Raw genomic sequence first — 11,130 nt, 5'->3', positions numbered from 1 at the left:
TCTAAATCAAGAAGTAACCCCACGCACATGTATGGGGCTACTGCTCTACACACGTGCACCCCATGCGTTGTGCTAAGGGGTGGTGATAAAAAGTTCATAAAATGTTTGTCTTTGAACGGTGTGTAAACGCTTATACTTCCTATACAAATTGTAAGTTCATGTTCCACACTTTTGGGGGTAAAATGCACAAGGTTTCATTTGTTTGTAATTTCGATGATTTTGCCTTCAACGATGAATAGAAACATGGTCACTTACCCATTCACGTTCAGCCGATCACTGATTTCAATTTCAGATAAACCTTCTCATTTTTAAACAAAGTGGGCAAAACAAAGAAGAGTGCCAGGCATTTATTTCATATGACGACTATGACAAAAGACAGCGTGTGTGTTAGTGACGATACAATTCTGAACAAACATAATCTTTGTAAACAATAAAAAATAGGCATTGTTGTGGAAAGTGTATGCAAATAACAGATTAAGTGGTCTTTATCCTGTTTACTTATGCCTTTCAGAGTAAATGGAATCTCAGTGATTACGATCTTATGTTAAAATTAAGCCGGTCAATTTGAAACCTGAAACCGACACGTTTTTAAACAGTGATTGACGTAACGGTTTATTTCTCATTATCACCGTCGTCACCATCGCCGACGTCGTCATCATCATCACCATCACCGTCAATACCATCGCCGTCATAACCATCACCGTCATCGGGATCATCACCGTTATCACCATCGCCGACGTCGTCATCATCATCTCCATCACCGTCAACTCCATCACCGTCATAACCATCACCATCATCGGGATCACCACCGTTAGCAGGTGCAGGTGAAGTGGCTGTGAGAAAATGAGAAAACATACCACAACAACGAAACAAGGCGAACCCATAAGGTATGCAGAACACCTTTATCAAAAATCCGTTATTACCAAGTAAACAGACTGACAACGAAAGTTTTGATATCACCACTCACAAACTAGAACATTGCCCTAATGACAAGGTGACGTTGTCAGTGACATAGATGAATTCACATAATAGTAGTATCACATAAAGAGAAAGGGTTTGTCACGTTTAATTGAACATATTTTCCATATTACACACATTTATTTCTTTTGTGGGCATGGGTACGAACGTGGTCGTTCATTTATAACAATATTTTCTCATTGCTTTGACAGTGAAATAAAAATATAAAATAAAACATTTCTCAAAGGTAACGTCATAAACAGTAGAACTACCAGGTTTCCCAGTTAATAAGGTAACGATAACATTGAGAATACAATTCAATGTACTTGGAAATGGTCAAGGCACGGCAACGTCTAAGAAAATGGGTAATACATTTGCAGTCAACAAAACACATGTGCACTTTCCAAACGGCTTTGATCGAGTAAAAATGTAGGTGATATGACAAGGGGCGCCGACTGAATTCATACACAGCTCATATAATGCGATCCGTCGATAGGCTTTACCAACCGATCCCACTATGAGTTGCTGAAGACCAATTCTAACCTGGATCTTCGTGGGATACTGAACGTTCGTTCACACGTTTATAGTCACTGTTTGAAATGGCTACAACGCTCATGTTTGAAAAGGTGTTTGTGCTTCTTAACTATGCACTTATTAAGGTTTAAACGATTCAGTTTTCAATAGTAACGCGAAGTAATGGAATAGAAGTAATATTACTTCTTCAATAGTAAATTTGAAACTGACCCTGTCGATACTGACACGGTGTTGGCTGTAAGTAAAATGTTTATCACCTTGCCATTAGACTCTAGAGAATTAGTTTCAGGTGTTTAACTTGGTGACTTTGTTCTTTATGGTGGTTGTTCTACGGTATCCATTGTGCTAAAGGGCCCAACGCGTCATTATTATTACAAACTTTACACGAAATGCATCCGGCAATTAACGGACCAGTGCACAATCTTGTACCGCACTAAATCTCAATACAAGCCCAATGCATATTGACAAACTGACAGTGGATACTATCAGAATAATTTCAAGCAATGTGTTATCAGGCACTTTATCAACATTTTATCAGGCACTCTCTGGACGCCCACCAATTTTAATTCATTTTCGTTTTTCTGCCCAAACCCCGTAAAGGGAAAATATCGAATCTCCCCTCCTCCTCCCAAAGTTTCATCCAAGTGGTGTCAACCCATTTAAACTGATCGTGCTTGAGTGTTTGAAAAGTCTCACTTGCATAAAATATAAAAATACCAAACGTTTCTCGACATCGTTTTCATGGATAGACAAGCATTGACCAACGGATCATACCTTTCCTATTTCACGGGAGATGTTACGAAAACAACATTTTGAACTCACCTGGCACGGCGTCACCCATTTGCCACAAACAGGCAAATGCTAGCACTATCGCCATCATCATAAGCGTCTGGGTCCTCATAGTGACGTCTTTTGGCTTTTCTGAATTGCATGGAACAAAACATGTTCAATGCTGTTTTTTTTTCTTTTCAAGAGTAAATATGTCATTGTGTATGTATGTTATTTTAATGTTGTGGCAAAATTGTCAAAAACTGCTGACAGCTGAAGTGATAGTGTAAATCCAGCAATGATCCATGCAGGTAGCAAAAGCAATGCAAGTAAATCCTCATAGTCCTTAGCATGGTGATCGGTCTACCTTCCGTTGTTGGCACTCTATAGCCTGTTTGTTTTATTATTGCATTATCGTGTGTATAAACAGTTTTCGAGCTAATTACTAGTTTTAAAGTTCTGTATGTGATAATCTTCTTGTTTTGCTGTCTTTCCTTGACAGGTGTATATAATTTACCTTTAATTATTAATGTGTAACTTGATGATGGCAATATGGCTGAAATATTGCCAAAGTTATTCCCCTTTTAACTCGTCTCGGTCTGTACTTTCCATCAGATAATCAGTCAGATTTGGAATGTCAGGAAATATTTCTCTTCTTCTATCTATCCAACAAATGATACTCTGATACTTCTCATGAATGGGCCAAATTTAATTTTCCCCGTTTTGCTCTCCTCATCAGTAAGAGTAGCACCAAAGTCATTAAGAATGTTTGCTATTTAACGCCGCACTCATTAATGGCAGTGGTCTATAAAGAATCGAGTCAGACAATCCAGTGGTCAACATCATGAACATCGATCAACACAGTTGCGATACGATGACATATGTCAACTTCGTCAGCACACCAGACCACGCCATCCCGTTAGTAGCCTCCTATGACAAGGTTAGGTTGCCGAAGACAAATGCGGGTGGCTGGATGGATGTTTGACGCTGACGAAGACATCTGTCATGACGTTCCAGACCTGCTCAAGACTGGCCAGATCAGGACTGACTGTTGGCATTGGACGTGGTGCCCGTGGGATAGCTTGATCACAATCCTGGCATGATGAAAACGTGCATCATCATCGGATGATTGTTGCAGTGATGATGTGTCGATGGTATTAAGTCTATGCAGCACTGTTCGCCCCTAATTGAGGCACCATCACGTGGCACTATGACACCGCCACTAAAACGACGTATATAAGACGGTGTTGATGGATGTCGAGTGTGAGCTTCTGTTCCTTCGAGAAAACTTGACGGTAGCCCAGCACTGATATCAATGCGCTTCCTTCGCTAATTCAAATGGCGTCATAGGATAATGTGTTAATGTCGTGCACGCAACTATCATCTGTGCATATGATTTAACATATATTCGTTTCGTTACAAATGTGTCATCTTGCCTCAGGACCCTTATCTAAGTTGTAGGTTTAGGTTTCAGTGATTAAGTTCATGAACATGGACATGGAGTAATTTGGGATCCGATGGCGTCATCGTACTTTATCTGTACGATGCAAAACTCAAACAATTTTTACAAGAGTCAAACAGAGAAACAAAATAAGTTCTACTTACGCTGGACACACTCTCACCGCAAACCAACCACTGGAATGATATTTTTCAACATTTCTCTTGTATATATACCAGTTTCTATGACCTCCTCGAATTTGAATAAGGTGGTCTTATTGGAGGAGACCGCTCACGAATAAGTCGCTGGAGGGGTAGGTACTGACACGTGGGCGCCATAACAACATTTCCATTTAGACTGTTGATGGTGCGTTGTTTTTTAAAGAAACATGGCAACATGTTTGAATATGCGCGGAGACAACAGTGAATATTAATGTCTGTAATGATACATTTATGACACCGTTGATCAAGTTTCAGCTGAACACCTTGCCTACTCTTTAACAGGGGAATATTTTATGGCTGCTATCTTATGTGTCAGGAACAAAGTTACCAATTATTTTATTCTTGTGGACACTGCATTTTCGAATAACGATATTTTATGACAGAAGCGTTAGGGACACTCTATTGTACATGACCTGATAACAGTCTTCCTTATTATTCTGGTCATGATGTGTCTGTAATATTGCCAGTGTGACGATAAATATTATCCCACTCACTCACCCTGCGTGACTGAGTCAGATATGTCTGTACGAGTCATCTATCTATTATCTAAAGTTGTACATATATTTTCTCATAATTCATATGCATGCCATAGGAATTTACTTAAGCTTTTTAAAACTACTACATTATCCGTTGTTAGAAGGGATCTAAATTTGTACATATTCGGCTTTTGATGATACACAGAAGGGAGGTACTTAATTCGTAGCGTGCTATATAACGTACAAATGAATAAAAAATGGTACTCGTCTTCAGTAGCTAAATTACAATATGGACATAAACGCTGAGATTATTCTATTCCTAACCATCTTCCTTAGTTTTAATCTTAATAAACCACATCTAAACTTAACAAATATATTCCTTTGTCGTTTGTCAATAGTGCAATCTAGATATTTCTCAGGAGCTATAATGCTTTTATATTCACGATATAAACAATATCTGGAGCTATTATTCAGAGTACAAGTCCAAGACTGGAAAACATATTAATAACAACATTTTTAAAGGCATTAAAAAAGGAGGATATATCTCCTACAGATTGGAACATCCACACATAACCAAAACCATGTGAGAACAAGATCTTACGAATATACGATGCATAAGTCGTGTAACCACGGTAAGAATAATATAATTTCATTTTACATACCTTGAGAGGTATCCGGTTTTCATGCATAACTAAAACACGCAGCCAATATCTTAATGTTTTACACATTGCGTTAATATAATAATTATATAATATAATATATATAATATAATATAATACATGCCGCATTCCCCATATACAATGGCATTCGGGGTATAGGGGTTAACATTAAGAAATCTTTTACAGCAGTTAAATGCACTCTTTCTAATTTATCAAATATGTTTATACCCCATATTTCTGCCCCATACAATAAGATTGGTTGTATTTGCGTGTCGAATATTTTGAAGAAGACATTACTATTTATCATTCCAACTTTACTTAGATTAGTGCACGCTTACCTCTTGTCACTAAATCATCAATACAACTTCCCATTTTATGAGTTGAGGAAAATAATATACCCATGTACTTATAACTACTTACTACATTAATTCTGCTTTCACTTAAAAAAACACTGTTCATGTTTAGCTAAACGTCCACCTCTTCGAAAAGCAACAATATTGGTTTTATCGAGGTTAACCTTTAAACCGGAGTGTTCCGTAAAATCATGTAATATGTTCAGTTGGTTTTGTAATCCAGGGACAGTATCTGAGATAAGTAAAACGTCGTCTCCAAACATGTAGAATATCTAGCAAATCAGGGAAAAGTTGCATGCCATATTTACCATACTTTGATAGCTCATCTGACAGTTCACTTATGAAGAGAGAAAACAATATCGGGCTAAGAACGCAGCCTTGTTTTAGACGTACTGCACAATCAAAATAATTGGAGTGGTCATTATTACATCTAACACAATCCTTTACAGATTGATATATACTAAGAATTGAATTTAACATTTTTCCTCCAGTTTTACATAAACATTTCCATAGTTTTGATCGATCAACAGAATCAAAGGCTTTCTTCAAGTCTCTGAAAGCTACATATAATTTTGTTTTCTTCTTAAGGAGACATTTTTCTATAACTCCATATAAGGTAAAAATATGGTCTATGGTTGAATATCCCTGTCTAAAACCTGCCTGGCTCTCTGGTATCTTGTCTCTTATATTAGACCAATTCGTAATACGAACATTCAAGATAGATGTATATAGTTTGCTTAGCACGCATAGGAGGGATATTCCTCTGTAGTCGTCTGGGTTACTTCGATCGCCCTTTTCATGAAGGGGTACAATAACAGCTTTACTACAGGCGTCTGGAAAAATACTCTTGTCAAAGAGCATATTAAACTATTTCACAAGGAAAGGCATGATAATATTTTCACTGGTAGGTAACTTGGTGCTTCTATAGCGTCGAAGTTCACGTCTTGCCCCTCGTTTCGCATATCGACAATTATTATTACAAAATGTCTGGTTATTTGACTTGTTGGGTTTTTCGTTGACGTATGATATTCAATATTGTAATTTCATGTGAAAAGTATAGTGAACTCCGATTTCAGTACAACTGAGTATTTCATCTTTAGAAAAAAAATAATAATAATTTGCGTTTTTATGTCATATACAGAAATATTTATTAGGAATTGTGAAGGTTATAGAACGTTTTGATATCATATCATGGACGATGATGTCTAATGATTCGTCAGGTGCACGTTTTTTCCCCAAACATTTTACCATATACTCGTCAATGTTCTTAATACTTTCATTAAATACATATCCATACACATGAATTTTGAATTGTCCAGGCCATGGAATGTTTGTATACCAGATTCCACAGGTGCGCGTATTTTCGTATGTTTTATCATATATACGTCTTGTTTTCTACAATATAATCAGTTCATGTTTGCAATAATAACATGACAGGATATAAAACTATGTACGCTGTTTCTGCAGGGTTAGTCCTAAACATTTACAAACATGCCAACCCTGAAAATACTAAACGAACAAGAACCGATCCTGACAAAATATTCGCGTGTTTTGAAATAATATTTGTTATTTACATGAAACAGATAGCAAGCAGGTGCGCATGTTGTTCCCATTAGCATGTAATATAATTGTTTATATAAATCTATTCAGACCATTATTCAAAATAAATTATAGAACCAGTCATTTCATGGTCTCTCAAAGGAACGTGCAATTCTGACAGGCAAACCAAGATTTTGTATACCTTGAACGCAAATTAATTGATGTGTACACTCAACAACATATTAATGTACACTTTCTCCGAGATCCGTGAAGGTCCAGGGTAGAATTGGCCTTCAGAAACCCACGCTTGCCATAAAAGGCTACTATGCTTGTCGTGAGAAGCGATTAAAGGGATCGAGTGGTCAGGCATGCCGACTTGGTTGACACATGTCATTGGTTTCCAGTTGCTCAGATCGATGTTCATGTTGGTGATCGCTGGAAATGTCTCTTTCAAACTCGATTATTTGCAGACCGCCGCCATATGGCTGGAATATTGCGGGGTGCGGCGTAAACCTATACTCACTCACTCACTTTCTCCGACGTTGCCAATAATCTGCAGTTATGTATGTTTCCTCTTTTTTAACTTTTGTGTAAAGACTAAATAATTATGGTTTTACTAAATGTGTCAGTTTGGATAGTATTTACGAAATCTCGGCATCCAGGGGACCTAAGGTAGAGAGTTTGTCCAAACGTCGACCAGCCTTTTGATAACTTAAAGGCATTCGACAGCCCGTATAAACTCAATACATGATCCATTTTTCATATGTACATTTTACTTGGATATCATACATTCTGAGTGAGATGTGACTACATGCAGTCTTGAAAGGAACATGGTCATTTTGTCTTTTTTTTTTTTTTTTTTTGCTATTAGTCTTCGTTATTGGTATCAATAATTAAGGTTTCTACTGTATTTTGAATCTGGCATCTACTTTCAGGTAAGGAATCACAAGTCACGTCGAGGACCTGGATTCCTTCAAGAGAACAATACGTGACGATCGTTTCTGTTGTACAGCAGCAGGATATTGCTGGAATATTGCTGGAACATTGCTTGAAGCTTTGTCAAGCCTCAATAATTCACTTCAGCCATCTTCACTCACATTTTCATGTGAACGTGATCATTTATTGTTACACTTAAATCTTTTCATCAAATAAAGTGAACACAAGTACATGTAATAACACGCTCAGGTTTTATTGTCATTCAAAGACAATGACAAAGAGACAATGTGTATTAGCGAGGATGGATGTCGAACAAACAGAAATATGCCTTTGCAAATAGTAAATATAGACACTAGGTCACATGAGATTTATCGTGTTTACTGCTGTCCTTCAAATTAAGTCATGTTGGTTTCAAGGGAAACTAGTCGACATAAAACCCGAGTCCGCAAGTGTTACGCCAGTGCTGTCCATCGAATTTGATATTTATGTATCAACAGAGTTATCTTCACCTTCTCATCACTGTCATCACCGTCGTCCGCAGGTGGCGGGGGATTTCCCTCTGCAGCGTCCTTAACAGTATCTCTGAGGGCTTAAAAATGTATATTAACTGAGAATATATTCCATAACCGTGACGCCAAAGCGACCAAGTGACATATGGGGCACGTTATCGACAAGAAGAAATATGGTGTTATCATACAGGATGATTCGCTCGCAGCGCGCCAAAGACGTTTGTTTGACGTTAAAACAAACTCATTTTCTGTAATACATATGTTAAACTAGAAACTCCTTTTCACAGCAATATCGTCTTGTTGTTATGGCTGTGATGCATCATGTGAATGTCAGCATATGAAAACGTTTCGCCACACAATTAAGCTGAACGCTCCTGGTCGGGCGTTACCCATCTGCCACAAGCAAGCAAATACAAGCACTACCACCATCATCATAATTGTCTTGGTCCTCATAGTGACTGTACGTTAGGCCTTTCTGTAATGTATAAAGAACAACATACATGTATGTTAAATGCCTTTCGAAAGAAATACGTTGACTTCACAACAGGTGGTCAGCTTGAGTTACAATTTTCATGAGTCTGTCCCCAAAATGCTTCTCTTCGAATTACGACTTTCATCAAAAACACAATAACGAAATATTATAGTAAATTCATGGGTATTATATTATGTACAAAATCTATACAATATATATATATATATATATATATATATATATATATATATATATATATATATATATATATATATATATATATATATATATATATATATATATATATATATAGAGAGAGAGAGAGAGAGAGAGAGAGAGAGAGAGAGAGAGAGAGAGAGAGAGAGAGGCATATATATATAATATATAGGAGTGTACAGTCAATCCGCGTTAATCCGAACACTTCTGTTTTTCATCAAAACCGTTCGGATAGTGAAACATACGGACTACTGAAGCAAACACCATTTGTCCGAAATTGTGCTCTTGCCGATTAAGTGTCCGAATTCTTGACTAAAATGCTTACTAATCAGATCAAAACTGGCTTTTGGGTTTTTCTCTTTGTATCTACAAATTTCTCTTTTTTGTGCGGCAGTAATTTCACATCGTTTACGCTTAGGGGCGGGACTTGCCATTGTGACTGACAGGTGTCAAGTGCAGCTGACCTCATTTTGACTCGATCGGTATTTTATACAGTATACATATATATATATATATATATATACAGTAAAGTTCACTTATAACGTACACGCTTACAACGAATTGCCGGTTACAACGAACAAATTCAGAAGTCCCGACTGATTTCCTGTATATTGTTATGAATTAACTACCGTATACACCGAACACTGATAGTACGAATTATCTGTTACAACGAACAAATTGACGGGTCCCTCTGTGCTATTTCACGCGCTAATTGATGTGTTTACAACGAACAGCTGTAATTATAGGAAACAGATGATGGCAGATCTGATTAGTGCCTACGACAAGAAGGAGAAATACGAAGTGACATTGCTGTCTGCAGTCACTAATATCCACCGAGCCTGGTGTCACGTGACCTCTCAATGCATTGTCAACTGCTTTAGAAAGGGAGGGTTCAAGTTACCGGAGGAAAATGACATGGATAATTCTGAATTGGATGAAGATGACATACCCCTTGCAAACTTGCGTGGAATGTGGGGACAAGTGACTGACATTGCTAATGTACCGGCAGAGGTGACACTCGAAGATTTCTTGAGTGCAGATGAAAACATTGTGACCACAGAACGACTTACAGATGAAGATATAGTTAAGGCCGTGAAGAAAGACAATGAAACAGTTGATAGTGATGAAGATGACAGTGAGACAGTGGCCGAAATGGAAGTGAAGACGACAGCAGAGGCAGCAACATGTTTAAAACATGTAAGAGACTTTTTCTTGTCAAGACCAAATGTGCCGTTGTCCGTCTTTGATAACGTTAATGATTGTATGCAAGCTCTGGAATCTATTCAAATGTCTGCTCGTGTTCAAACTAAAATTACCGATTTTGTTACAGATGCATAATAAAATACATGATTGATGATGAAATGAATGATCCATGACAATTATATGTTCGTTGGTTTTGTCTTATTCTATTTTCCGTGTGAACATGATCTTGTCTGAAATCAGTGGCGTGGTGACGATTCTTGGTAATTTCCGAATATTCACGAACATTCCCGATTCGCTTAGAACGAACTTCGCTTACAACGAACTGAAAACAACAGTCCCTTTGAGTTCGTTATAAACGAATATTACTGTATATATATATAGGCATATGTATATATAGGCATATATATATAGGCATATATATATAGGCATATATATATAGGCATATGTATATATAGGCATATATATAGGCATATATATATATATATATATAGGTATACATATAGGCATATATATATATATATATATATATATATATATATATATATACACACACACACACACACACACACACACACACACACACACACACACACACATACATACATACATACATACATACATATATATATATATAGGCATATATATATAGGCATATATATATATATAGGGAATTGCTTATATACACCTCGAAGGGTCCAAATATGTGACGTTCAAGTGTTTGAAGATATTGCAGCAGATGCAGATGGACTTAAATGGTTAAAGGTCACATGCAACCAAAAAATCAAACATAATTAAAACACATTTATCACTTATTCGTGACATATAATATACATTGCTGCTTTTAAAAAA

General features: G+C 37.0%; 2 protein-coding genes across 2 annotated transcripts; one reads left to right on the top strand and one right to left on the bottom strand.

Moving 5' to 3' along the window:
• Positions 1-344: 344 nt before the first annotated feature.
• Positions 345-3,875, bottom strand: LOC137272724 (prothymosin alpha-A-like). The gene is made up of 3 exons (XM_067805108.1): positions 3,865-3,875; positions 2,314-2,412; positions 345-833 (listed from the first exon to the last, which is right to left on the bottom strand). The coding sequence occupies exons 2-3, from the start codon at positions 2,390-2,392 to the stop codon at positions 613-615; spliced, it is 300 nt and encodes a 99-aa protein (XP_067661209.1). The 5' UTR covers positions 2,393-2,412; positions 3,865-3,875; the 3' UTR covers positions 345-612.
• Positions 3,876-9,834: 5,959 nt separating this feature from the next.
• On the top strand, positions 9,835-10,416 carry LOC137271901 (tigger transposable element-derived protein 6-like). Its single transcript, XM_067804287.1, has one exon. It carries the CDS (start codon positions 9,835-9,837, stop codon positions 10,414-10,416), a length of 582 nt encoding a protein of 193 aa, XP_067660388.1.
• The last annotated feature ends 714 nt before the right edge of the window (positions 10,417-11,130 follow it).

This window comes from Haliotis asinina, chromosome 2 (genome assembly GCF_037392515.1).
Source record: "Haliotis asinina isolate JCU_RB_2024 chromosome 2, JCU_Hal_asi_v2, whole genome shotgun sequence".
Taxonomy (NCBI): Eukaryota; Metazoa; Mollusca; class Gastropoda; order Lepetellida; family Haliotidae; genus Haliotis; species Haliotis asinina.
Note: the sequence above shows the minus strand (reverse complement) of the source record. Positions and strands in the feature narration are given on the sequence as shown.

What these genes read in the sequence shown, in the direction of transcription:
- LOC137272724 (XM_067805108.1), bottom strand. Translation starts at nt 2,392, where the DNA reads ATGAGGACCCAGACGCTTATGATGATGGCGATAGTGCTAGCATTTGCC. An exon ending in AATGGGTGACGCCGTGCCAG is followed by an intron (nt 834 to 2,313) that starts GTGAGTTCAAAA and finishes ATTTTCTCACAG; the next exon opens with CCACTTCACCTGCACCTGCT.
- LOC137271901 (XM_067804287.1), top strand. Translation starts at nt 9,835, where the DNA reads ATGGCAGATCTGATTAGTGCCTACGACAAGAAGGAGAAATACGAAGTG.